The 27,784-nt window shown below is 46.4% G+C and overlaps 1 protein-coding gene across 2 annotated transcripts; it reads right to left on the reverse strand.

The window, feature by feature from the left end:
- Positions 1-453: 453 nt before the first annotated feature.
- GPRIN1 (G protein regulated inducer of neurite outgrowth 1) lies at positions 454-27,784 on the reverse strand. Of its 2 annotated transcripts, none has more exons than XM_053377174.1 (2): positions 27,597-27,784; positions 454-6,283 (listed from the first exon to the last, which is right to left on the reverse strand). In XM_053377174.1, the coding sequence occupies exon 2, from the start codon at positions 6,230-6,232 to the stop codon at positions 4,469-4,471; it is 1,764 nt and encodes a 587-aa protein (XP_053233149.1). In that variant the 5' UTR covers positions 6,233-6,283; positions 27,597-27,784; the 3' UTR covers positions 454-4,468. The 2 variants fall into 2 exon arrangements, with proteins under 2 accessions (XP_053233149.1, XP_053233150.1); XM_053377175.1 differs by lacking the exon at positions 27,597-27,784 and adding an exon at positions 27,296-27,393.

The following is a 27,784-nucleotide window of genomic DNA, read 5'->3' on the forward strand; positions in this document are numbered from 1 at the left end:
GAGTCTGTTTGGTTAACAGATAAACCCTTTCCCCCACCCTTCAGCCCATAGTCAGTGCTTTCTGAAGTAGGCTTTGAATTGGTTTACCATTTGCATGGCTGTGTGAAGCATGTGTACCTTCCCAATATATATTCAGCAAATGAGGGAGCGTTTCCCTCACAGCCTGAAATTATTATAGTGGGAAACCGTGGTAAGATGCTGAAGCTGCTCAGACAAACAAACAGCATCCAGATGAACAGGTGAATGAATTAATGCGTTCTAAGATATGCAAAGGTGTACAAAGCCATGGTCTCTGAGCTTCTATCACCATCTACTGTAAGCTGCAGGGACACAAGCATTTTCTTCAGCTGTGCCAACAGACTTACACCCACTTAAAGACACCGTTGAAGGCAATGCTTCTGAGGCAGCTATTCAGGGAACTGATTTTAGTTACTATGAAGGAGCAGCAAAATGTTATTTATTAAAACTTTACTTTTACTCCCATAGACAGACGCTTGTGGGGTTTTCTGCCTCAGGTGCCAAAATTACTTGGCTGGCTTTGGTCATTATGCACCTTGATGGGAAGAGGGCTCCACCTCAGGCTGCAAAAAGGCTTGAACTGTCCCTGATAAAAGAGCCAGCAAGCCTGGATATGGGGAGGACCACAGATCTCAGCCCCTTTTACAAGCCCCCAAGATATAGCTTTGTGAAAGCCCATCCATGTAGCACTGCAGTGTAGTTCCCCCACCCCCACCCCACAGCAGAGCGAACCTCTTCTGAGCTGGCAACAGACTGTGAAGAAAACAACCCTTCTCCCCTCCAAAGCCCTTGACAAACACAAATAAAGCCCTCTTGGGCAGGGGGCATATTGAGGTGGTTGCTTTTTTTTTTTTTTTTGGAGAAAAATTTTATTATCCAACAGCCAGTTTTACAAGTTTGTACCCTAAACAAATAAAGAAAGGGAGGAGGAGGAGGAGAGAAACCAAAAGGCAAAGTTACTGTCAACAACTCATCATTGCTTGGTACTATAGATCCATATGGCACGTGAACACCATACTGAGAACAGCACACAAGGCAGGGCATAGGAATGGGAAGGGTCCTCGGCAGTTCTGTGAATGGCCCCAGTAACCTGGGGTGGGGGTGGGGGTGGTACTGTCTACATGCTCAGCATCCTACATCCCAGGGATGCTGCCAGCAGTTGGATGCAGGTTTGGGTGCAGATGCCTGCACCTTGTGGCCTGACATTTCTCAGATGGGATGCCTCTTCCCAACTCCTCACTTGCATGGTTCTAGATGTGCCTCTTGCAGCATAGCGCTGCAGAGTTGGCCAAGTCCCTCTTAAGAAGAATACTGGTGCCAGAAACTCAAGTTTCTCTGTGTGTAGACCTACTAGCATGCCAGATCCACAAGGCACCTAAACTCTTACAGGGCTTGGCTCCCATGTCTTGCAACTGGAAGGCTACTTGTGAGCACTGGGCACTGTAGAAACCCCTCTATGGTCAGTTCCTGTACATGTCTACTTATTCCCAAAGGGGAATTGCAATAGACTGATTCAGAGCTAGGTTTGGGCAGGCAGAGCTCTTGCTAATACAATGACAGTATTGGACCAGTTCTTCCCCCTGTTCCATTTGTGGAAGTGCCTTGAACTGAATTTGGCACGAATGCTTGTGTCGGCCAAGTGAACCAGCACATCGATACCACTCATTGGAACCTGGTTGAGGTGGAGATTGTACAGTACACTCTCGAGAGAGAACAGCCGGAAGTTGTACCTCTTCTTGCAGACAGCAGACAAGTACACTCTGTCTCTTCTCCATCTGTATTGGTACACACAGGTCCTTTTAAAGAGCCAACAGTGTGGTTCTTTGTTTGTGGAGAAAAGTTCTCTCTCCCAAGATCTGCACATGATACCGCTGGCTTGTGCTGCCTAGGGGCAATCCAGATTTAAGGCAAGCCCTTCCCAGCTGAATGGGATGGCATTAGAAGGAAAAGCCCCACAGCCACCAGCTCCATCAGAACTTTCTAGCATGTTGGTCAGCTTCACCATGTTGGCCAATCTGCATTGCAAGAGCAGAATGCTAAACCTGTGTGCATCCAGCTGGCTTTGGACCTCATCTCCCATCAGGCCCATCCATCAAAGCCAGTGGTCTAGGATGATGGGACATAGTCAAACAACACCTGGAGGGCCCTCATCCCAGATCTAAGAGAGCACTGAGGAACAGTGAGATTCTTCGGGCCTAGATCCTCTCTTCACAGTGTTGCAGTTAGGATGCTGAATGTTGTCACCACTAAAAGGACATAAATTCTGCCCCTCTGTGGGGAAAAAGCCCCAAACTTCCTAGCACCTGCATTTATAGTAGGACTGCTTTTTTTGTTGTTTTTTTGTTTTTAAGTGGGGTTGTTCCTTGAGGAGGAAATTTGGCTGAAAACTCCCATCCTGCTTGCCTTAGATGCACACTGGGAAAAGCTGAACCCAAATGTCCTCCTTCTGGGCAATGGTTAAAGACACAGAAGCCCAGCCAGATAAAAAAAACTTTGGGAACTATAATTCACAGAGAGGTGAGGAGACTTGTAAACAGAAATCAACACGAAGCCTTCTGGCAAAATCAGGGTAGTACTACAAACAGCAGAGGTGCTCTCCAACTCTATCAAAAGTGAGTGTGGGTGTCAGTTTTTGGCACTACATTTCACAACTGAAAACATCCTTGAAGGAGGTGTACCTAGTGCAGCTACTCCGGAGGAAGGAGCTCCCCTCCAAAAAACAAGTCTTGGTTTCCACCATGTAAGTGTCCCCTGCTCTCTTTTTACACAGTGTCAAATAATCTCTCATCTATGCCTTCACAGATTTCATTTCTTAGGGGTGAAAGCCACAAAACCCCCAAATCCCAATGCATAAAATATTGTTGGGAGGGGGCGGGGAATGGGGGAGGCAGGAAAAGGAAATCAGCATCTTCAAGACACCTTCAGAGAAACAAGAACCTGATTTAGAGTAAACACAACAGAGTAAAGAGTGTTTTGTAAAAGCCCCCATATTCCAACACATATGAATAAAATACCCCACCCCACCCCAGATCTCTTGAAAAAGTCAGGAACATAAAAATTAGCCACGCTTCTGATGGCAACAGGCCTCTTTGCTCCCGGGGGGCAGGGGAATAGCATTGACAGGAAAAGAGGCTATGACACGCACGCTCACATGCACACAAGCCAGAGCACGCATCGAGCCACACTCTCGCACACAAGACGCGGGACCTTCCAAATTATTAGTTTCTCAGGCAAGTTGGTCAGGTGGCGGCATCAGCCTGTAATGCAAGATGCCTCCACTGGGACTCAGCAGGGCCCTCTAGCAAAGGGAATGGAGGGCTCTGAGGGACCTGCCTTGAACAGACTTGCAGGGCTGTCGGCAAACGTCGAGAGTGTAATTAAGAAGAGATTAAATATTTCATCCAAATTCTCTCCTGCACTAGGATGAGCCTGGATACTCTTATTGCACTTTTCTCCCAGCCCCTGCTTTCTCTTGAAATGGTCCTTTAGAATAGGGAAGGCAGTCTGGTGCTGGACTCAAAAGGCAGTGGACTCTCTCCTCTCAGGGATTATTTAGCTTTGATTCCTGCAACTGGGGGGAGGTTGGACTAGATGCCCCTCAGGGGTCCCTTCCAACTCTACAATTCTATGATTCTTTAATGCCCCAAACTCATTATATTCTGTGCAATGTAAACTATCAATCTCCACAGCAAGAACACTCAAGTTCTGTGGGCACCATAAAATTATGCAACTGAACAATATTAGGCAAACTTGCTTATTTTGTTTAAAGTTGTTCAATTGGATGGCTTTCTCAAGACCTGACACATGATCATTCAGCCAAAATCTCCTTCAGAATGCTATCATGCTGCTGCCCCTAAGTTAAAACACATACTGTACTTCTGGAAATAACTGAAGATTTCAGACTGTTTCTTAACCTATTGGCACTGGGAGGAGGGAATCCCAAACTATGCATAGGTTCTCTAAAAGCTGTGATCTGGCAGCCCCTACAACTAATCTATTCTAGACCCAAGATAGGATACTGCTAGTACAGTGATCTCCACAAACGCTACACCAAACTTTCCTAAACATGGGTCTCCAAAATATCCGAGAGCCGTTTCCAGTCTGTATCAAACAGACAAGTTGCTGAGAGCCCTGCATATAATCATCTGAGCTTGGCACTGTGAAAACTACATGTCCCAGGATGCAAAGCGGCACTGCCAAGCGTGTGTGGCAGTGTAAGCGCTGCTGGCTGAGACATGTCAAGTGCTTCAGAACTGGGCAAGGTGCCATTTGCTTGTAATATATAGGGTTTGGCCTGCATTTCCAGGAGACATCAGGGGTGTTGAGCGCCGTAATCCTGGGGACTCGAGAGATTCAAAAGGGACTGTCCCACACGTTGCCTGAGAAACTACGTAACATTTGCACGTTCCAACTGCTATAAGAAAACCCTAGAGTTGGCCCGGGGCCCCCTTCACTCCACAGTAGGTCCTCCTCGGGAGCAGCAGCGGGGCCGCCGCACATTCTGCAGGAGTGCCCTGAAGACGCTGGGCTGCCTCTTGACCTCCCCCTTGGGGGGAGCCCCCTTGATGGAGCTGGCACGGGTGCTCTGAGGTGTCATCACCATTTGCCGGCCATGCTCTTCAATCTGCTTCTCCAGGTGTTTCTGGATGGCCATGCCCAGCACCTCCACCTCCATGGAGGCGCCGTACACTTCCCACGTCATGCCCTTCTCGTCCCAGCTGACCTCCCGCACCGGCTCGGGCGCCTCCTCCTGGGCCCCTTTCACGTGCACCTCAGGGTAGGACGCTTGGGGAGATTTGGTCACGGGAGTCATGGGCCCCGTGGCCACGGACCTGGTCTCCACCGGGATGGACACCTGCATCTCTGCATCTCTCTTGGCTGGCTTCTGCTCCGGACCAGGGCTCTTCAGAGAGGAGGCCCCCAAGCCCCTTGTGTGGAAAGTGAAAGCCGAGGAGCCGTCAGGCGGGTTGATGGGGCTGACGGCCACCGACACCAAAGACACACGATTGTCAACTTGAGTCCCAGCATCGTGCTGGGGGGGAGTGACCTCAAGTGAGCAGGTTTGGGTGAGAAGTTCCACAGATCTCTTCTCGACGTCTGTTGTGCGCTCCTCACTCACAGCCACACTGGTCATTTCTGGTGTTTGTTGTTCCTGAGCTTGGTTTTGACACTTGGACTCAGAGGGTGTCACTTCTCTGAGCCCTTCCGCCTCCTTGGTGGCTTCACCTGGGGTTGTTTGTGACTCACCTGATGTGCCCTTGGCTTCATGAGGAACGGCAGCCACAGGGTTTCCTGGCACTCTACTGGAGTTCCCAGCTGTGTTAGCCTCCGGAGCAGGGAACCTCACTTCCCTGCTATGGTCCCCCAACTGGTCTGTTTCTGTCGCTGGTCTGCTTGACTTCCCTGATGTGGCTTCAGCTGCCAAGGGGTCTTGAGTAAACTCCTTGGGAGCTTCTGGTGCGAGGGGACCTCCGTGTCCTTCACTCAAGTGGTCCGCTGCTTCACAGACATCACTGCTGAAGTGTGATATATCTCCCTTGGAGGCACCTGGCTGTCCTTGGCTTGTGTTTTTCAGGCACGTGGGAAGTGCAGGACCCCCCTCGGAATGTGCTGTTCCTGCTTGGATGCTCTCAGCCTCAGCGGCTTTTTTGGTTGGTTCAAGAAATGCCACATGTTTCAGGGAGGCTGGTGCACTGGAAGGGTCCTTGTTGGTTGCCTTTAGGCAGGGCTCTGCCGGGAGATGCGTACCGACATCTCCAGGAACAGCTTTACTTTCCAGAGGGTTGCAGGTATTGGATAAGCTACTGGGAAGATCCCTGCAGCTTGAGCCCTGCTTGCTGTTGTGCTGCAAGTGATGATGGGCTGCTCGTTCCCCGTCCTCTTCCAAGGTGGTTCCTCCAGCCATTGCATCTTTCAGAACCACGGTACCTGTATCAGTGACTAGTTCCATGGAAGGCTTTGTGGCTACAGCTGGCGCCTTCTCCTTCTGGTCTGGGTTGTCCACCATGGTGTCTTCTTGGCTGCCGTCTTTGGTGCCAAGGTCATTCACACAGCAGTTCCTCATGGTGAGATCTCCTCCGTCACATCGGGTGTGTTGGAGACAGCTGTCTTTCTCCTGACTGCAAGGTAAGCGGCTGCTGGGCTGGGGAGCATCTTCTGGAACTGCATCTTGCTTCAACAACTGCAATGCTTCTGGCTGCTTAGCACTGCCCATCTCGAGATGAAACTTCTGCCATGCTATTCCATGCACCTCTCTTGGAGGACTCTAAAAGGGGAGATAAAAAGGGGTGGGGGACACACAGTAAAGTTATGCCTATGCTGGAAACTCACTCAAACACACCATCAACTCCAAGCTATTCATGTTTGGAGCCTTCTGTGTCTGAGGTGCCCTGGTATACTCTAGGTGTATCTGGCACATGCGTGGGCTTAAGACACAAGCACAGGATCTGGTAGCTGAAAAAGAATTTGGCATCCTGAAGATTCTCAGAAGGGTGTTAGGGGGTGTTTTTTAAAAAGCAAGTTTCTAGTCTTCATATCTGCAGAGAAAGAGCTTGGAAAACAGGCAGGCATTTCCTTGGGAGGGTTTGGGAACCAGGAAGATCCCCCCCCCCCTCAGATTAGGATATGGAGCAACAGGGAACTTTCAGAAAACACATTTATTGAGTGTCTATTCTGATTTGTTTGCAGGAAGGTGATCTGCTGATTCTAGAGCATTCTCTCCATTTTGGGTGGGGATGTTACCAAGCACCATCCTACACATTCCAGTACATTCCCATCACTTTTCTTACTGCCAAAACTTTTGAGGGAAGCAAATTTGTTGTGCCAGACTTCCCAATCAACTGGAAATGGGCAACCTGACTTTTTTGGTGAGTGATTTAATCCCACCTGATAGCACAATAGTCTTGGAAGCGCCCTTAGAATTGTGGATCTGGGCCCATCTCCCACGGCTACTGCTCCTTGTCCACAGACTTCCAATTCTCCACAACCATTTACCCCTCTATCCCTTCTTATTTCTCTTCCTCCCTTCCATGCCACCTTTATGCTAAATCCAGGTAGTGCGCAGTTTACTTGGTCAATTCATTATATACTCCTTTGAATAATAGCTGAACTACTTCTACAACTTCTGAGATTTTTAGGGTGGAGGTGCATCAAATAACAAAGAGAAGGCTCATTTTTGCCCTGTGTTCTCTAATGTGTCGCCTCTTGAATGTAAGGCCTCATCAGCACTGAACGTTTAAAGCAGTGTCATTTCACTTTAAACAGTTGTGGCTTCCCCCAAAGAATCATGGGAACTATAGTTTGTTAAGTATGGTGAGAGTTGTTAGAGGAAACTCCCATTCCCCGCACAGAACTACAGTTCTCAGAATGGTTTAACAATCAGTCTCTCTTCCTGGGCAACTCAGGGTTTTGTAGTCACATGTTCATTTATTTCAGTGAGTTTGCTCTGAGTAAAATGTAGTTCAATACCACCCTAAGAACTTCATAGTTGGAAGCCCCCGCCCCCCGATTATTTAGTCCAACCCCCTGCAATGCAGGAATATGCAGGTGACCCATATGGGGATCGAACCTGCGTCCTTGGTGTTATCAGCACCATGCCCTAACCAACTGAGCTAACATACACTATTTCATCCACTAAGGTAGATCAGTACTGTTATCCTCATTTTACAGGTCGGAAGCTGAAGCTAAGAGAACATTAGTTCCCCTAAGGTCATATACTAAATACATGGCAGAGGCAGGATTTTGACTAGTGGTTTCTTCATTCACAATTCAGCCTTGTAGCCACATTACAACATTAGTCCCTAGACTGTAGCCACCTTTGCTTGAATGGTACAGGAAGTATCCATCACATATGGACAATCATATATTCAAAGGGTAGCAGCTGATTCATTCAGCTAATTGGGTGGGAGATTTGGTGGAGGAAGTTAAGAGATTTGAAAGCTGCTCAGCCATGTCACAATTCAATAAACTTGATTCCACATCCCCGCCAAAAAAATAGCCTTATAAGTGAATGAACAAGATCAGGTCTATAGTTATTCAAGTGACACAAGCAAATTGCGTGCCTCTAACTAAACTGCCAGCTGCTGTGATAATCTCCTGCAACATTTGCACACACAGGCTGGCCACATGATTTGTGCACATATATTCTGGCACCGAAGCCTGCAGAGATTCCATGGCGACAATGGAGAAGAGACATTTGGTTTGGAGGTGGTGTGTTAACAGCAAGCAAATAGTAGAAATCCCATTGTAACCACATATAATCAACTGCCGGCACCCACCCATTAGAAGATGCTGCAAACTCTATGGGAATACTTTTGAGATTGCTTAGAGCCTTGGCCATGGCAACTGCAGGAGTAAAACAGCCTGAAAATATAATATAAACAAAGACATATTATAACTTCAATTACACACCTCCCCAAAAAGAACGGAAAGGAAGAAAACAGAAATTATAAAAATTGTAGCAGAAGGTTCAACCTCAGTTCTCCAGCAGTAGGAATAGCAAGGCAACTCAAGACCACGTGCCACCTGAGATGACTTTCTTTTGCACCTTCTCTCCCTCTCAGGTGCACTCTCATCTCTATGGTTGTTCCTGATGCCAAAGCAGTAGCAGTGCCACGGCAGGTTGAAAGAAGATCTGCCAGCTGGGCTCATTATGTACCATCTGCATGGCTGGTGTGTGAAAATGTCAGCATGTGAAGGCGAAGTGAGGGGCAGGGTGGGTATGAATATAGGTGGCCATACAGAATCCTGACATATATGGGTGGGTCCCAACTACCTACTGCTGGAATTAGAGTATGGGGAGTGGAATCGAATCTGGAGATGGAGCCTTCCTAATTTCATTTGAGCCAGGAATGGGGAACTTGCAGCCCCCAATATGTTGCTGGACTTGACTCCTATCATGTTAAGGAAAATGAAAAAATTCTCCATGCGTCAGCAGAAATTGTACCCCACCCCATGCAGCTAAGGTATCTTGTGACTATCTTGTATGTGTTGCTGGGCAAACTAGCATGTAGCACCAGGTAGATAAGGGCTCAGGTTAAAGCATCCATTGTTGGGGAGTACAGGAAAATCTGCTGGAGAAGTGGAGACTGTTGGAAGAATCCTGTGAAAATGTGAAAGACTTTGCGAAGAGCCCATCTGAGGAAAGTTGGGCAACCTGCAAGACTTCTGGACTCAGAGAATTCGGGCAGTTGCAGGACTTTGTTAGCAACTGGACTTTGCACTTGCTGTGTGGACTTTGGTCTCATGAAGGACTTCATAAGCTGGAACTCTCTCTGGGCTCAGAGAGTGAAGACTTATTGTAGCAACTGTGTGTTTACATAGCTCCTGTGGTGAGCCAAACTGCTCAACTGAACTTCCATGGTGCATATACAACACCCAACACACCATCCCTGACCACTGGCCATGCTGGCTAGTGATGATGGGAGTTGAGAGCCCAGCAACCTCTGGAGAGCCACAGGTCCTCCATTCCTGGTTTAAGCAGAAGATATTGTTTGGTTGGCCAGCTGCCTTTTATTTTTGCCAGCCTAGAAGCTCATACTATCCACTAGTCACAGGTCTACCACTGGCCTTTCTACGGCCAGCAAAAAAGAAAACAGTGCATGCCAAAAATGCAGTTAAGACTTCAAACAACACTGAGTCTGAAGCAACTACTGAGCCATTGTTGTGAAGTCTAGCCCTACTCATTCTCTCCCTTCATCATGCTACATTCATATAATAAAGGAAAGCACATGATCATTAGCTATAATCAAGAAGGTATAGAGTAAGAATAAACATCAAAATTCCACACCAAGGCAGCCTAAATTCTCCAGAAACATTTTTGCACAATTCTCCACAAAGAGATGCTCAGTTCTGCAACTGCATAAATTATATAAATTCCAACACATCCTCAAGCTTCTCTCTGCAGCCTCAAGGACTAGAAACTTGCTTTAAAAAATGAAGCATGAGATTCTTAGGTCATTGGTTTCTGTGCCCAACTTCAAATTCCATAATTGCATAATCACAGAACACACACAGTCTTGTCTATGCAGGTGGAATATGTATTGCGTTGGTAGTAGCTAAATCTTTATAACAGAATCCAAACTGATTATTGTTTTGCCTTATAACATGCTGAGACTAAGAGGCCATGCACTCTCATTCTGACTCCATTTTAAATGGTTCCATATGGAGCTTGTCGCCATGTGGGGAGATATTTGTATGCTGCCATTCAGAATACTTTTCACAAAAAATGGCAAAACCTAAGAGATCTGCCTGACTCTTGGTAGAAAGTTCCCTGTTTCATAACTATCTACACATTACTTGCAAAGCAGGAAAGACTTAGGGGAGGGATGTAGCAGAGAAACAGTTGATGGAGAAAGGATTAAAAACCTCCCCTTTTCTGCAGCTTCTCTGCTCTCATTTTTTCTTCCCCACCCCCCAAGGCGGATTTCAGTCTTCAAAATAGTGCTGCGTCTGGCTCAGTTAACATATAGTTTAGTCCCATCAGAGAACATTGGCAAAACCAGGGCCTTTTTTTTCAGCCAGAACTTGACTAAACTCCGTTCCAGCGCCTCTCAGGTGGGGGTCGCTGCTATTATAAGAGAACAAAGGAGGTGTTCATGGTGTGTTCCAGCACCTTTTTTTCTAGAAAAATAGCACTGGGCAAAACAATTTCCTAGCTGCTTGGTTTTAAGATGGAATGGGTTCTTGGAAGAGGAAAGGGTTTTCAAGAAATCCAATTGGCAGGCACATTACCTACAGCCAAGTGTCTTCTACACACATAGGATAGACCATGGGTAGGCAAACTAAGGCCCGGGGGCCAGATATGGCCCAATTGCCTTCTAAATCTGGCACGCGGATGGTCCGGGAATCAGTGTGTTTTTACATGAGTAGAATATGTGCTTTTATTTAAAATGCATCTCTGGGTTATTTGTGGGGCATAGGAATTTGTTAATTTTTTCTTCTTCTTCAAAATATAGTCCGGCCCACCACAAGGTCTGAGGGACAGTGGACCGGCCACCTGCTGAAAAAGTTTGCTGACCCCTGGGATAGACAATCAAAGCAGACAGACTCTCATACCCACAGCCCTGTGCTGATGAGACACAACACAGCTCTCCACCCCAAACACATATTCCACTTAAAGCAGTGTTTGCCTAGGAGTTCCACTGGGCAACCTTTCTTGCTTTCCTGCTGATCCGGCAGTTATCCACAGCTGAAAGGCTCGTCTTCAGCTCAGTGAGTAAGCCTGCCTCTCTTATCACTTTATTAACTGTGGCACTCCTTCCCTGTACACTCCAGCAAGCGCTTATTCCCCAGGGTAGGGAGTCTGTAAGTCGGGAGAGGCACCTCATTCATCACTGCTTTGTCACACATGAGCTCCTTCTCTACAGCCCCACTCCAAGGGAGCCACGTACTTGAATTTGAATCCAAGAAGATCTAGGAGAGATTCTTGGGCTACTTACATTTTTCCATGGGAGGATATCATCCACAGGGACCACTACATCCAGTTGCAGAACCATGTGAGTTAAGCACTTTGGCACAAGTTCTCCTATGTTTTATCTGCACGCATTCCTCCAAGCAATAAAAGCACTGCGTCAAGATCTGCCTCCGCTGTCGTCAACCTGGTGCCCTCCAGCTGTTTTGGACAACAATTCCATCAGCTGTGCAGACTATGCCTGATGGGAGTTGTAGTCCAAAACTGCTGGAAGACACCAGGTTAGGAAAGGATGATCCACCTTATATTCCAGTTAATGGTGGCGAATGCTCAAAGTTATGCTTCCATGTATCCAGAAACTTGTATTCGGAGTACTAGAGAGTATTCAAGTCTTATATATCCCCACACCTGTGAATATAATACAAACATATTTCTCCTCCTACTTTTTTATTTTATTTATTTAATAAAACTTATATACTGCTTGACTGTAAAAAACCTCAAAGCGGTTTACAAGCCCCCCACTAAAATCAAGAAAAAATTATACCCCTACTTACAACATACAAAAGCTGAAATACTAAAACAGATTAAAGTTACCTCAGCTTTCTAAACACCTGGGTAGGTTTGTCTAAACAAGAATGTTTTTAGCAGGCACCAAAAAGAGTACAGCGAAAGCGCCTGCTTGATCTCAACAGGCAGGGAGTCCCAAAGTGTAGATGCTTCCACACTAAATGATCAAGCTCTTAAAAATACGGAGCGGGTATCATGTGGCACCTATAGTAGTGCTAATTCCTCTGATCAAAGCGGTTGACCTTTTCTGCCAAAGCTTTTAGGATAAGCAAGTCTATCAATATTTATACCAGGTTTGGGGAACCCTTGGCCCTCCAGATGTTGCTGAGCTACAACTTCCAGCAGTCCCGGCAATCGTGGCCAATGGCCAGGGATGATGGGAGTTGTAGTTCAGCCACATCTGGAAGACCAAAGGTTCCCCAAACTTAATCTAAAACTTCTCCTGCTAGTGGACATGTTATGGACCCTCCCTTCATCTCTCTGTGCATTAGTTATTTCCCTTCCATCCACATTTATTATGGGCAAAGGATAGGACTGGCATGCACTCTGCAAAAAAATATTATTATTTGGTGCCACTTTCTAGAAATAAGCACTAAGCCTTTGGACATCTCCTTTTCTGGCAGACCTATCTTCTTGGCTCCAGTAGTCTCTCTAGAGTTGGATATAAGCCAAATACATGCAAACACAACTCAAGTACATGCAATTGCAACCCAAGTGGACATCCTTGCCTAAGAAAAATAGAGGCAGAGGCTCCAGTCCATCTACAGAGACTGCCAGAGTAAGAGCAAAGGTCTGCCAATAAATGAAGCTCTCCAAAGGCATATTGCTACACTGGAACAGAATTACATTTTCAATTGCACGTAGAAAATACGGTTGGGAGGGGAGTTGCCAAAATATAAATGTGTGCTTCATCTGCATATTCATTTGCAAATTGTAGATGCTTGCATATATTTGCTTAGTCAAGTAATGTCTTCTGCTGATCATAAGGACAAGGAGCTATGTGGGATAATGAAAGCCCACTGGGAATACCAATGATTGGCTGGGAATACCCACTGGGAATACCAATGATCCACTTTCTGGCTTTTCCAATTTTACCAGGTGTTGCCCATGCACTTTCAAGTCTATCTTTGCAGCAGTGAGGACTATAAACTTACTTTAGGAAGGAAGAAAGGAAGATTGATTTTCAGGAATTTTGTAACCAGTACCATATTCCAATCACATGGAATAAGGTAAGGGTAAAGGTAAAGGACCCCTGGATGGTTAAGTCCAGTCAAAGGTGACTATGGGGTTGCAGTACTCATCTCACTTTCAGACCGAGGGAGCCGGTGTTTGTCCACAGACAGCTTTCTGGGTCATGTGGCCAGCATGACTAAACCACTTCTGGTGCAACAGAACACCGTGACAGAAACCAGAGTCCACGGAAACACCTTTTACCTTCCTGCCACAGCAGTAACTATTTATCTACTTGCACTGGTATGTTTTCAAACTGCTAGGTTGGCAGAAGCTAGGATAGAACAATGGGAGATCACTCCATTGTGTAGATTCGAACCACCAACCTTCTGATCGGCAGCCCTGAATATAGTAGTACTGGAAGGGAAATTGTGAGTCTGAGGCCACATTTACACCACACACTTAAAGCATTATGGTACACACACACACACACAACCACGGTATATACATACATTTCTTTGTGTGCTGCTTCTCCACAGATACCATTTGAAGCAGCCACGGCTCCCCTTCAATAATTCTAGGAACTGTAGTTTTTTAAGGGTGCTGAGAGTTATTAGGAGACCCCTATTCTCCGCTGAGTAACAATTCTCAGAATGGTTTAATGGACAATCCCTCTTCACAGGGAACTCTGCGAACTGTAGCTCTGGGAGAGGAATAGGGTTCTCCTAACACTGCTCAGCCCCTTTAACAAGCCACACTTCCCAGGATATTTTAGAGACAAGTGGGATCATAGTGTTTTAAATGTACTGTATGGTGTAAATGTGGCCTGAGTGAAAACATTCTAGCACACACTTAGATTTTCCTTCAGACATGGCAAGAGTGAGACACAGTAGTTTGGCTTCTCCTTGCAAAAAGGAGAACCTGCTTGTTACCTTCTGGTTGTCTTTTACTTTCTCTAACAACACACCTCTCCACAAGCAGTGACGGCACAGGTATGTGCAGATGTGCTTAATTTGCATAAGTGGATTTCTCTGCCATGTAAACAAAGCAAAATGTAGGCACCAATCCTAGACTTGGAAACAAAGGCTGTGTACAAACATGCATAATTTGAGGTACAACCTTGCTGTGTTTTGTTTAATTAAACCATCCTCCCTGCTGAACTGAGCTCTGAGGAAAGAGGTTCCAGGAGTTTGCCGCAGGAGACAGCTGTGCAGAGGGCTAAAAGGCTGACACTTGTCACGGAACAAACCCAGCTCTTCTATCCCCTTCCTGGACTAGTTTTCCAGCTTTTTAATTAAAACAGATAACACCTTTAAAATTAATTAATTAATAGGAAGAATTATGCCTTTTTAATTGAAGAAATGAAGATTTTTGGGGGGGGGCGGGAGCTGGACTGCCACCCTGGAAGATGGGAAATGATAATAGATTCATAGAGTTGTAGAGTTGGAAGGAACCCTAAGGGCAATCTAGTCCAACCCCCTAAAATGCAGGAATCGCAAGATGACGACAAAAATAGCATTTGAACTGCTGTTACATTTACACTTTTCATTTATTAAATTTCTATACCGCCCTTCATCTGAGGATTCCAGGACAGTTTACAATATAAAAGCACAAACATAACATAGTAGCAAACAACACAATATTTACGAGGCTGTCCTAGAGATCCACCAGGAAAAAATAATTAAAACTTTGGATTTTACGCTGGCAGGGCTGTGAGGTACAAGGAATGAGGAACATACTAGCATATGTGTGGGAAGTAATTATGTACACAAGTTCTGGAATCAGATTGTAATGGAGACTGGTATTATTATTATTATTATTAGCAAACAGGTCACCTTGGAGGCTAAACTACATCTCTTATTCAGTTTTGATGGTCACAATGCTCATCTTATTTCTCAGCAATTAATTCTATATCTGTTGGCTGCCGCTTGTCTCTCAAGTGTGGAAGGACGCATCTTGTGATTTTATGGATTTGAATTTTGTGTGTCAGCAATCTGGAAGTCATTGACACGGGAGAGTGGGAAAAATCATTCCCTGTTAATAAGGAGATTCCCTATTGGCAATGAACCTTCAAAAATCTGGGGATATGGAGTTTCAAAGGACACTGGCACCATATAAGAGTGCTCCAAGGAAGATTCCATACACGGTTTGCAAAGGCTCTCATAAAGATCATCTGCAGTGCCTCAGGCTTGACGTTTGGAAATAAGTCACTTTTGGAAAAGGTTTCAGCCTCACTTCCAGTTAGCAAGCCATTGTAGAAGTTTACAATGAAGTCATTCTCATTGGATCTTGGAAAGGTAGCTATCCATGTAAACTAGCCACTGTGGGATGGGTGTGTTTATTTGGGGGAGGGGGTTTGCCAGCTGCGCTTGCTGGCTGCCTCCACTCGACCAAAAGGGGCCTGTCATACAAAGAGAAGCCTCTTCTTCAGCAGTTGTCATGCGCTGCAGGGGTTGGACTAAATCACCCTTGAGGTCCCTTCCAACTCTAAAAAACCACAGTTCTATGAATAATAACAACAAATCCTGTTTCTAAGCTACACCCAAACAGTTAAGTGACTTCTCAAAAGAACAACTACTTCACTGTAATGTGATCTTCCATGCGCAGGGTGAGTAAGTGTGGGTCAACGGCTTTGCCTTCAGGGCTCCAATCTGGGAGTCAGAACAGATAAGAGGCCTTCATGAAGGAGAGTAAAAAAGTTGGTGCCTATGTGTGTGTGCATGCGTGCGCACACACACAAGTTTAACTACATTTGGGGGAGGGGAACAATTAATCAGTTAACTTAAAGGTAGCAGAAATACACAGAAAACACCATGGCAGGTGGGGGTGAGGATGGGGAAAGCTGAAGATATTACACCCCACTCTCTTTTGGCCAATGGCTTTGTAGGAATGCTGTTCTCCAGTGGTACCACTAAGCAAGTAGGCTGCCCCAAAAAGGTGGGCTTGCCAATGGATTGTGGAGTAAAAAGAATTCAGACAGTCCTGGATCTAAAAAAACAAAACCCAGTGCATGTAAACATTCACCTTCTTAAAAGAACTATTTCCCCTCCTCCCTCTAGTCACATGGTAAGTGGAAGCTGAATCCATGCAGTGCGTATGCCTTCACCCTCGGGGGTTGTAGCTAAGGAACTCAGCTGGAGCTTTTCACCGCATTTCATTATATTTCCCAGGTCTGCAATCTTGCAGCAACTAGATGCTGCCACAAATCCCCCGTGAAGAGCCATCAGGCAATCTATGCTCAGGCAGGCGAGGGAGGGTCATTGGCTTTGCAAGCACCGTTTGGTAAGCTTTTGATTGAGGATTCAGAATCTGGCCCACGGGTGCCCTTGCCTAAGACAATGTGGCTGTTTTTACAAAAGCAGGCCGAGGCTCCAACTCATCTGCAGCAGGGATGGGCAGACTTCAGATTACACTGTCGTTTTTACTAGAATCCCAAGATCTACCAACCAGAGCCAAAAGGACACAGATAAAAGGAAAGAGCTGGGTGCCTCTGAGCACATTCTGAGCATAGGAATTTGTTTTGAAAACCAGAACTGAACAGAACTCATAGTCAAAGAATCATAGAATTGGAAGGCACTCTGAGGATCATCCAACCCCCTGCAATGCAGGAATACGCAGCTGTCCCATACGGGGATGAAACCTGCAACCTTGGCACTATCAGCATCGTGCTCCAACTTACTGAGCTATCCAAGGCATTTTACATCAAAGTCCTGGACTTTGAAGAAGCACAAACTCAGGGCGAAAAGGAGAAATGGGCTAACGGGAAGGCACATTCGGCAAACCCTCACCATGATCAGCTCCCACCCGGAAACCTATGTCCCCATTGTTGAAGGACATGTGGATCCAGAACTGGCCTCCACAGTCACTTACAGGCTCACTGTTAAGACTGTGGTCATGGAAGACAATCTTACTCAGCTACGAGTGATAGCTGAAGAAGACATCAAAGTCCACTCCTAATTAGCTTTCTTCACTTCAGCAGCCTAATTTAGGCTTTTAATTGATAAACAAATGAGAGTCACAAATCCTTGGTTCTACTGAAAATCACCCAGTAAATCCCAATCTGCCTTCTGCCCACCTCAGATCTAGAGAGATTGCTAGGGCAAAGACACAGATGACAGATCTATCAGCAAGGGAGCTGTCCAAAGGAATAGTGCTGATTGCTAGACCAAAAAAAGGTTTGCTGTTAGATGAGAAAGATGCTGTAGCTCAGGAAGGCGTACAAGAGGATGGGAAAATCAGCAGCAGTGCCACAGTCATCGTGGCAATGCATTCTGGGACCCACATGGAATAACAGTAAAGTCCATTCTGTGGGCTTTTCTTGGCAGTGGTTGTGGCTGAGAAAGATCAGTGCATTTAGGCAACAGCGTCAACAAATGTAACAAAATACACCGGAACTGAAATTCATGAATGTAAATTAATATAGTACATAAAAAGAGGTGGAGGGAAATCACAGGTGGTGCGCTTTCAGTTTTTCTGAAGTACTAATAACCCATTCCACAATTAATTTAGATGTTTGGATTGGGTAGCAAAGGGGTGAGTGAGGAATGGGAATTAGGATTTGTAGGCACCTATGGCATCTGGTTTGCAAAACAAGCTTAGTTCCAAGTATACATATATAAAATGCCAGGTGTGTGTCACGTGACCCGGAAGTGTCTGCGGACAGCGCTGGCTCCCGGCCTATAGAGTGAGATGAGCGCACAACTCTAGAGTCTGTCAAGACTGGCCCGTACGGGCAGGGGTACCTTTACCTTTACCTTTATTGCATCTGGTTTGCAAAACAAGCTTAGTTCCAAGTATACATATATAAAATGCCAGGTGTGTGCAGAATGTTCCTAGTTTGCATTATATAGTCAGATGGCAGAATCTATTTTGGGAGGGGGGAGGGGGGAGAAGATGATGTACAGCAGGTATCTTCAACCTTTTCAGATCCAGGATCCACTTTTAACGCAAACATGCATTTGAGGACCCATATCTTAATCTTTTACCAAATATTTGAATGGTGGTAGTGCTTCTGTTGCCACTCACATTGGATCAGGTCGCAACCCTCTAGTGGGTCTCACCCTACCAGTTGAAAACTAGTGCAGTATGGGATTTTTAGTGCAGAATTGCAGAAGCTCTAACATCTCTCACACAAATGAGTGCAACTCATTGTGGCAGGGCAGGATCTCCCATCAAATCAGGCCAGCTTCTATTACATCTGAGCAGTGACATGTTCTGCCATGTGTTCCCCCTCAGTGTCCATCCATGTTTAAATAATCTGTCTCTTCCAAGAACCAGGCAGCTGCCTGTCCATCTCAATCACCTTCTCTCATTCCACACAATGGCACCAAATTCTGCTTGAACTTCTACACTGTTTTGGCTCCAACACCACAGGGGTTACAGGTTTCCCATTGTCAATGAAATTCAAATCCTACCATTGCTAAGCACAGAAGAGAACTGCAATAGGGCAGCCTTGTAAGTAAGCCCACAAAAGGTGCTAGTCTGTGGGATTGGGGTTGTTCCCTACTAGTATGGAAATGCAGTGTACTGGCCTCTTAGTAAGCTGGTAAAAGTTTGTCTTCCACCAAGTGGAATGGAAGAGAAAGGATGGACCTGAGAGACTGCATGGAAACCAAGTAGATTGGCAAAGAGAAGGCAGAGAGATCCATTCATGCTAGACCAGCCTGTTTACTCTCCTGCATGGATTTCCTTGTTGCTTAGGGCAGGGGGTTGAACTAGATGACCCTCAGGATCCCTTCCAATCCTACAATTCTGTGCTTCTATTATTACTACTTTATTATTATTTATTCAACTTATCAGTCGCTTGCCACATAAGGAATCTCCAAGCAATTTACAAAATTTTAAAAGCATAAATGTTGATGGTGGTGCCAGGCAGACCTAACTGGAGAGAGCATGAGTGTGGAGCCACCACTGAAAAGTCCCTCTCCCAGGCTACCAGGCAAGTAGTTGAATACAAAGCTGGAATAGGCAGCTGTGAAAACTTCAGATCATGGCCAGATAGCAATATAGGCAAGTGGGCAGTAAACTGGAGTCCAGAATAATTATACCACTTTTCAATTATTTTTAATTATGCCTCCCTCAGCTACATAAGTTATGTATCAACGGCTGGCACCTTAGCAGTCATAACTCTGCCTTGATCTTAGAAGCCAGCTTTCAGTTGAATAGTAATAAGCTGGCATCTTCAAGGAGCCTGCAATTCTGTCCTCAAAACACCCCCCAGCAACAAATCCTTCCAATTCTGGGATAGGAATAAAGCACGCCTCACGAGTGCTTGCTCACAAAGCTGCTTAATTTGATGCAAAATTTGATGGGAAGGTTTTTGTGTGCATGCCCTGAGGAATTGTGTGAATGCTGTGCTTTAAAGAAATGGGGTGGGGTGGCTGAAACTCATTGGTGCTCATAAGCAAATGTGGTTGATGGGAAGGAAACCTGTCTCAAAAAATAGACATGAAGAAAGAGGAAAGAAAACTTGCTAAGTCAGGCAGAGGAGCGGAAGTAGAATCCCACATGCCAGGGCTGGCCCTATCATTAGCCAGAAGAAGACAGTTGCTTCAGGCAGCAGATTCTGGGGAGCAGCATTCCCCACCCCTTCCGAGCCCACCAATACCCCTCTGTTGGGAGGACAGGGCTATCTATGCCCCACAGCCTGTCTCGCTTCCCTCTAAACTAGTCTATTTCCCTTTGTTGTGGTTGGGCTTGCTATCCCCTTGCCAGTGTTGGCTTCTGTAGATGGAATCAGTGGGCACTGTTTTCTCCTTTGCCTCAAGCAGCTAAATGTTTTGAGCTGGCCTGCCAAAGGCTCACTGAAAGTGTTATCCAAGCCCTTTTGTTTTGGCCTCTCAGCCTTTAACATAGCCTTGTAAATTAGCCTATAAAGGACACTTGCTCACAGATTTTTTTCTACCAACCCCCAAAGAGACTAATAGCCTGCTGCAGAGAATTCCTGGTGACCTATGTCTACCAGACAACTTGTTAAATGTGTTGCTCTTCTAACTCTAGCTGCCAATTGTTCCATCAAAATTCTACCTAGCACTTCTTGGCAAGACACAGGTACATTCCCTTAGAGTGGGATGGTAAAGCTGTACCACCTCTGGATGTTGCTGGACTCCAACTCCCATCAGCCCCAGCCTACAGGGCCAATTATCATGGATGATGGGATTTGTAGTCCAACAAAATCTCCAAATAGCCATGGATTTCCCACCCCTGCTTTAGAGCCAAACAAAATGTGCAAGCAATCACATATGTATTTTAAGTAAACAGCAAGTGCAGAAGTGTTTATCTGGATCAAGACGTCATCAGCAGGGCAAAGCATTAAAGCACTTAACACATCTCCACACACCTGAGTTCTAATATTTGTATTTTTATGTTGTGAACCACTCAGTGATCTTTGGATGAAGGGCAGGATACAAATAATAAAATAAAATAAGGATTGCCCGCAACCTTCTACTTACTCTAAAACAACAGCAACATCCAAAACCATTAACACCTTTGTGTCCAGTTTTGGGTATAGTCCTTTTCTCTTGCTGTCTCTGGGCACTTTATACACTATTCCAATGTAGCCAAAATGTGACTCAAAGATATTTACTTGAGGAATCCATGGAAATGCCATTGGAAGACTTCAGATCATACGGTGTGTGTGAATGTGTGAGGGGGAGGTCTTCAGGCATATCCATTATCTCTAAAATGCTATCTTCCAGGGTCTAGATCCATGAGCTGTGCCAACCAGGTGGTGATGGAGAAAAATGTTTGATGCCCATATAGGTGACGATAACAGCCATGGTTATTTTCTTTAAAAAGACTGTGTATAAATGTCAAAAAGGATAAGCAATTGTGCACGCTGTACATTATTTTTGCACACCTGGATGTATGTGTGTCTTTGGGTATAACACATTAATCACTTGGCAGTGTTTACAAAACAATGACAAAGATCCCTCAGCTCTTCCAGAATGCCTAATCAGTGATTCTCAGCCTTTACTGCAAGAGAGGCTGATGACTGCAGATTATTAGTATGGGGTGTTAGAGGAGGGGCAGCATCTCTGGTAGGGGACAAGTTGTGCTCCTTCTGGGGTAGTTTGTCCACCTTTGGTCCCTACCCTGCACTCAGCTCTCACCTGTGGCTCCTAGAAGCTGTCAGAATGTGACAGCGGCCACACCCTGGGAATGGCTTTGACTGGCTGGCTAAACCAGGTGAGGATAGTTGACGGGTCTCAATCTCCCAGTTTGGTTAGAGACTTCCCTTGCCTGCAAAGACAGGCTCTGGCAGATTGTGCAGAAGAGACCAATAGTGGGTTCAATGGTCAAGAAGGTAGTTCTGCATGGGCTGTAAAGGGAAGTGAGGGGTAGATGGGACTCATTGATCTAGGAGAAGGAAAACTCTCGACACTAAACCTCCATTGCCTTGAGGGATATCTTTGGGAGAAGAAAAGGCTAAGGAGGAAACCCTACACAAATGCGGAGTGGAGTCCCTAAGATGGTTGGATGGTGCCTTGTACATCTCCTTCTGGCAATTCCTGCAGCCAAGCTGGAGCCAAACGTATTGCTCTGCTTTCCTGTGGAGCACATCAGCGAGGCCAAGAAGGGGGTCTTGTCATCTGGGCAGCCCAGGCCCTCCATACACACTGACCAGGCTTGTACCCTGGAGAGGTTGCCCCGGTACTGTTAATGAAGTGCACTCCATTATCTCTTGAGACAGATAGATGCCAACAACAACAACTTATACATCCCAGAGACCAAACAGCATTAGAAGGCCAGGGTACCACATAGGAGTTTCTTAAGGTTTCTCTGCCTGAGCTGACGAAAGACAAAAGTGAGGAGGCACACTGCTATCTCTGAACAGAAGGGATCAGCAGTGCTTCTAAATGTGGCCCACGCACATGCACACACACACACACCACTTTGCATAATATCACTGTAACACATCAACCTTGCTTCTGACAGTGCTGCACAGTTGCTGGCTCCCCTTTGCTTTGAACATGAATTCAACTACCTAAAAGCACCCTTCTTTTCCATGCCCCAGACCTCTAGTTCTCAACCACATGTTTCCCTGTTCCTTATATCATAAGCATTTCTAGGATATGGGCTGGCAATGAATTATCATCATCATCATCATCATCATCATCATCATCATCATTGCTAGTGACCTGTTAACCAAAGGTCTCCAAGCAACTTACACATTAAAAACATAATACTATATAAACAGAATGAACAACCCCCATAATAGCTACAAGAAACTTGGCAGTACACTAGTAACAAAACAAGATCATCTCGGTCTACCAAATGCCTGGGGGGTGGGAAATGTAAGTCTTTACCTGATGCTGGAAAGATGTCAACAAAGGTGCAAGGTGAACCTCACTAGGAAGTGATGGGGAGCCACAACAGAAAAGGCCCTCTCCTTTGTCACCAGCCTCCAAGCCTGAAGAAAGGCCTCAGAAGAAGAGGATTTGTGTAGGTTCATATCAGGAGAGGCATTCCAGAAGATTCTCCCCTTTCTAGAACTATGGTATAATTAAGTGCACCATGGTGGGGGGAAAGGTTTTGCTCCTGCCCTATCCTCTAGGACTTATACCTACACCATACCTGCCTGCTCCTCTCTCAGATCGGAGAGTGTGTGGAGAGAGACAGTTATTGTTGTAACTGTGCAGGGTTTTCAAGTCTGTTGCTGATGGAGGGGGATGCAAGGAAAGGCCATACCAAATAGGAGACAAGACGTACCTGCTTTGCCTGCTTAACTTGGCATGTTTGCTACACATACACATTGCATGCAATTGCCACATCAGGAATGGGGAACCTACAGTCCTCTAGTTGTTCCTGAACAACAACTTCCATCATCCCTGATCATAGGCCATGCTGGCTGGGCCAGATGGGATCTGGAGTCCCACATCGTCTGGAGAGCTACAGGACTGCCTGGGTCTCAATCAGTATTTATTCCAGTTAATCTTTGGAGCCAAAGAATCATCACTTGCCCCAAGTTCCACTGCCAGGTTCCTACTGATGTATTTGGGCAAAAACAAGTTGCTCACATTTGTGCTCAGACAAACCTGGGAGCAAGAGTACCATTTCACACAAGAGTGTTGGGCAAGCAAAGCTACAACTGGGCAAGCAAAGCTACTGCTTACATTTTAGCACAAACAGAAAAGCATTCAATGCGGCATTTAAAAGGAAGCTGCATTTTTAATAGGCCCTAAATGCTACCCAGCTGTGTGCCAGTACTTATTTTTACTCTGTGCATCCCTGAGCTGCAATTGTGGTCCCTGCTTCCTTAAGCAGAATGCCATTCTGGTCGGGTCCTGTGGAAAGCAATTGCTGAAGCCTCACATTGTCTTTGTATAGTTGGCTTTGTCAGGATAAAATGTCTGAGGCAGCTTATAGAGAAAAGCCTTTGATATGGTTGGCTGTAAATTAGTTTCTTCCATCTTGCAAAACATTTGAGCAATGACATCAGTGATAAAAGTCTTTCGCTTAACAATGGAGACAAGGGAATCATCACATGGCTTCCAGAAAATATAGTAAAAAATGTCACTTTTAAAATCCTTCAAGAAAATTCACAAACATGCTCAAAAATGCCTTCTAGGCCCCATAACCTTTTAGATACAGTACTTAAGTTTTGAACATGTCTTTCTTGTTTCAGAGATGCGTTGTACAGTAGTGATCTACAGCAGGCTTGTGAACAACTTGGTCACCTATGATGAATGCAGAATTGCTCCCAGATGACCAGAAAGTTTTACAAAAGCGATTTCTGTTTCTCTTTCCTTTTAGGTGGCAACTAACTAGCCCGGATATGCATGGGCAAGTGGGTTTGTAGCTTTTGTGAATCTATTTTCAAAGCTGAACTACAATTAAATTGCTCATTGAGTACTATAACTCAGTCCAATAATAAAAATAATAAGCCAATCCAAAGAGTTTGCAGCATTTCCCCATCCTCAGATATATTCGCCCACTACTCTCAGCATCAGTCAAATAGAAAGCTGCAAAGAATTCCCATTCGGAGGTATGCAAGAGGAAGCAGTAACATTCTTGTCATTTAACCAATGCACAAAGTAAATACACACTTCATGCACAGAACCTGTGTGAGCAGATATCATCCACCCAGATATCAGTTTCAATAAGGAAAATGTGTTCTCTATGAACACAGAAGCTACGTGCAGGGCATAGATCCTGTAGGTTGATTGTCTTGAACAGGCATAGTCCATGCTGCAACCTTTTGTTGCAAATCCTGCTTGTGTAAATAAATAATAAAAAAGTAAGGATCTCTGAGCACATGCACATTTTCCTTACATACATGTGAGTAGCTAGAACCAACACATATGGACTCCTAGTATAAGATCTGGCATTATGGCCGGTTTGAGCTGCACCGTCTCTTATATGAGAAATCAAGCTCTGCTATGGCCAAGTTCCCCTCTAAACAGATGCTGCTTTTGAATGTACAAAAGTTAGCAAGGCAGCTGAGCTTAGCTGCCTAAGCACCTATTTAGTTCCAGAGTTCAGAGTCTGTAAAACTGTTTTCAGGCATTAACTGCAGTCACTCCCCAATCCATATCCCAGCTGTTAAATGGCACATCTGCAATATCTTCCCTACAGCGATCTGAGCTGCATAGCATCGCCATGGTAAGGCTGGGATCGCACCAGGAGCAGAAGTGAATTCAAAAACTCATTTTTAACTAGCTCTTTTTTTCTGCCTTGGCTTTATTTCCTATGATTAAGGCTCATTTCATTTCTTTCTCCACCAAGCTAGAGGCAGCAATGCAAGGGCTCCACAAAATCTCCAGGTTAGTTCCCTCTCGTCTGTGGGTAGGAAAAAGCAGCTCATTCAACAGGGCTGGCAGAAAGGCCTTTCTTACTGCACTAAGCTGGGCAGTGCAAGAGCAACCTGAAAGCTGGCCCTGGAAATCCATGGCATGTCAACGTGCCTGAGGACCCAGGCCAGGACTGACATCAGCAGCAGAACTTGAATGCTGCTTCCAAAGTGCTGCTGCCCCTGGGAGCTGCCTGTACTGTGGTCAAGCTAGCAATCTTTATGATAGGTGTGGGGAACCTTTGGCCTCCAGACGTTGAGGTATATGAAGGGGCCAAAGTTTCTTCACACCTCTGTTATGGAGCAGCATCTGTCTGAGGAAAATCACATCAGCCAGAAGCAGGCACATTTAAGCCCCTGGTTCAAATCTTGTTCCTTCCATGAACTTACTAGGCAGTCTTTGGCAAGCCATGAAGAAGCCATTCTATACTTTGTTGCCCCTTTGGTCCACTTAGCTCAGTATTGCCTATACTAGGGTGGGGACCCTTTTAGACCCTGAGGAGCACACTTCCTTGGGGCCAACAATCTGAGGGTCACATGCCAGTGGTGGGCGGGACTACAGGCAAAAGTGAGCAGGTCTATGGATGTGACTCTTACTTTTGTATAAAAGGCTATATTTCAATCACACAAAAGCCAGATGGTATATTTCAATCACACAAAAGCCAGATGGACACATATGTCCATCCAGGCAAGGAAGAGGCATTTTCACAGTTCAAAGACACATTCCAGTCAGCCAAGAGTACTCAAGGAGGGCATGGAACATGGCCAATGAAGGATGATCTAATGAGAGTCTTGAGGGCCAGAGAAAGGCCTGGAGGGTTGCATTCAGACCCAGGGCTTGCAATTCCCCATGTCTGGTCTACATACTTACTGGCAGCAGCACTCTGGAGTTTCAGAAAGGAGTTCTCTAGCCATACCTAGAGATCGTGGGATTGAATGTGGGACCCTTTGCAGGCAAAACATGTGCTCTGCCAGTGAGCTATGGCCCATTGTTACCCCCACCTCCTCGTCTATGAAGGGAAAGGCAATGCGATGTAGTGGTTAGTGTGTTGGACAAGAACCTGGGAGATCACGGTTCAAATCCCCACTCTGCCATGAAGCTCACTTGGGCCAGTAACTGCCTCTCAGCCTAACCTACTTCACAGGGTTGTTGTGGGGGTTAAATGAGGAGGGGTGAATCATGTGTGCTCCTTGGAGAAAAAGGTGGGATATAAACGTATTAAACAAACACACACACCCTGTTGTTCTAAAGATTACTTAGTTAATATCTCTACGCCACTTCAAACACTCTAAGAGCCCTTTAAAATGTGAAGGGTTTACTATGAGCCTAAACTGGGAGTGGATTCCTTGCATCCACATTTAATATGCAACTCATCCCTCCCACTACAAACCCAAAGGTCTGTGGCCTCCAACTTAAATGCACAGCCAGTAAAAGCAAAGTCAGGCAAATAGAAGGAAGAGTTCAGTGAAGCGAAAGAGCTGAGAGTCAACGAAATCCCTGCCTAGAGAATGCTGGATCCAGAGTTGAGAAGCGAGAGAATCCCTAATAATCTGCAGCCCCAGGAGGGCAGACAGGGACTTTCTAGCTGGCTGGAGAGAGAAGATCTTGCCATAATGGCTTGTGTGCGGTAGGAAAGCAACCATGATTCACTGGGGAAGGGGAAGGCGAGCGGGCGGGGGGTGGGAGGCGGTTGTCAGCAGAGACCAGTCGCCTCGGAAACCGAACTGGCGCTGTGGCTGCAAACTGATGAATGGATCCCGCGCCATGGAGGTGGGCAAAACTACGCTGGCCCTGATCGCACGGGAAAATGCACATCTTCACAACCCACCAGCAGGGGGCGGGCACGGGCACACGCTCCATCCGCGCGCACATACACAAGCACACACATAAACAGAGCGAGCGCATGCATGCACACAAACAGGCAAAGAACACTAACGCGGCTCCCTGCCCACACGCCTGCTTAACCGCGGCGGCGTGCGCGGAAAACACACACATACACACCCCATGGCCAAATGCACGCGCACCTACCCGAGACAACAACACGCTTTACCTAGTACGCGTGGTCGCACACAATGAGGAGAGCGGGGTGTGGGGGGAAAGACCCGCAAAACACTGGGGTCAAATTTCATCTTTCATAACGGCACACACATGGAGAAGGCAGGCTGCCTTCGAGCAGCTTTCCCGGGGACGGCGAGCGCGCAGGGCACCTCCTCCTCTCCCGCTTGCAGCGCACGAGGGAACCCAGCGCGCACGACTCCCGCACCGCGCGCAAATGCAAGGCGACTTCACCCGGGATCTTCATCCCATGATCAGTAGGCGATGCCCACCCTCTGATCACCTGTAGGAGTGAGCGGCTGGAGCAGCGACTCTGCCCACCGCCCCCTGCCCCCGGTTAGGTTGAGGTGGCGCCGAAGCAACCTCCGAACAAAGCCAGCTCCGGCTCGCCAGGGCACGTGCTCCGCCAGCGCCGCTTCCTCCCCGGCGGGCAGAGCGCTCTAGACGCTCCCGAGGGTGAAAGGCGCCCCCATCTGGGACCCTAGCGGAGGGGATCTCCCCCTCCTCCTGGAGTCTGGCTTGGGCCTGGGCTCCGGCCTCGCGCTCCAGAGACTCTCCAAGCCGCGAGGGGTGCGTGCCGTTACCTGCTGGAGTCATGCGCTGCCACGGGGTGCGGGAAAGGCGCCGCGGCTCGCCCTGCGCGGCTACTCCGGGCGCTGCTGGCGACGAGAAAGTGCCGCTCGGAGCATGCGTGTGGGAGCCAGCCAGGCATCTGATGTCGGGGAGGGAGGGAGCGGGAGGAAGGCTGCCTGCCTGTCTGCCTAGGCACTTG

The sequence above is a fragment of the Podarcis raffonei genome, chromosome 2 (assembly GCF_027172205.1).
Source record: "Podarcis raffonei isolate rPodRaf1 chromosome 2, rPodRaf1.pri, whole genome shotgun sequence".
Lineage (NCBI taxonomy): Eukaryota > Metazoa > Chordata > Lepidosauria > Squamata > Lacertidae > Podarcis > Podarcis raffonei.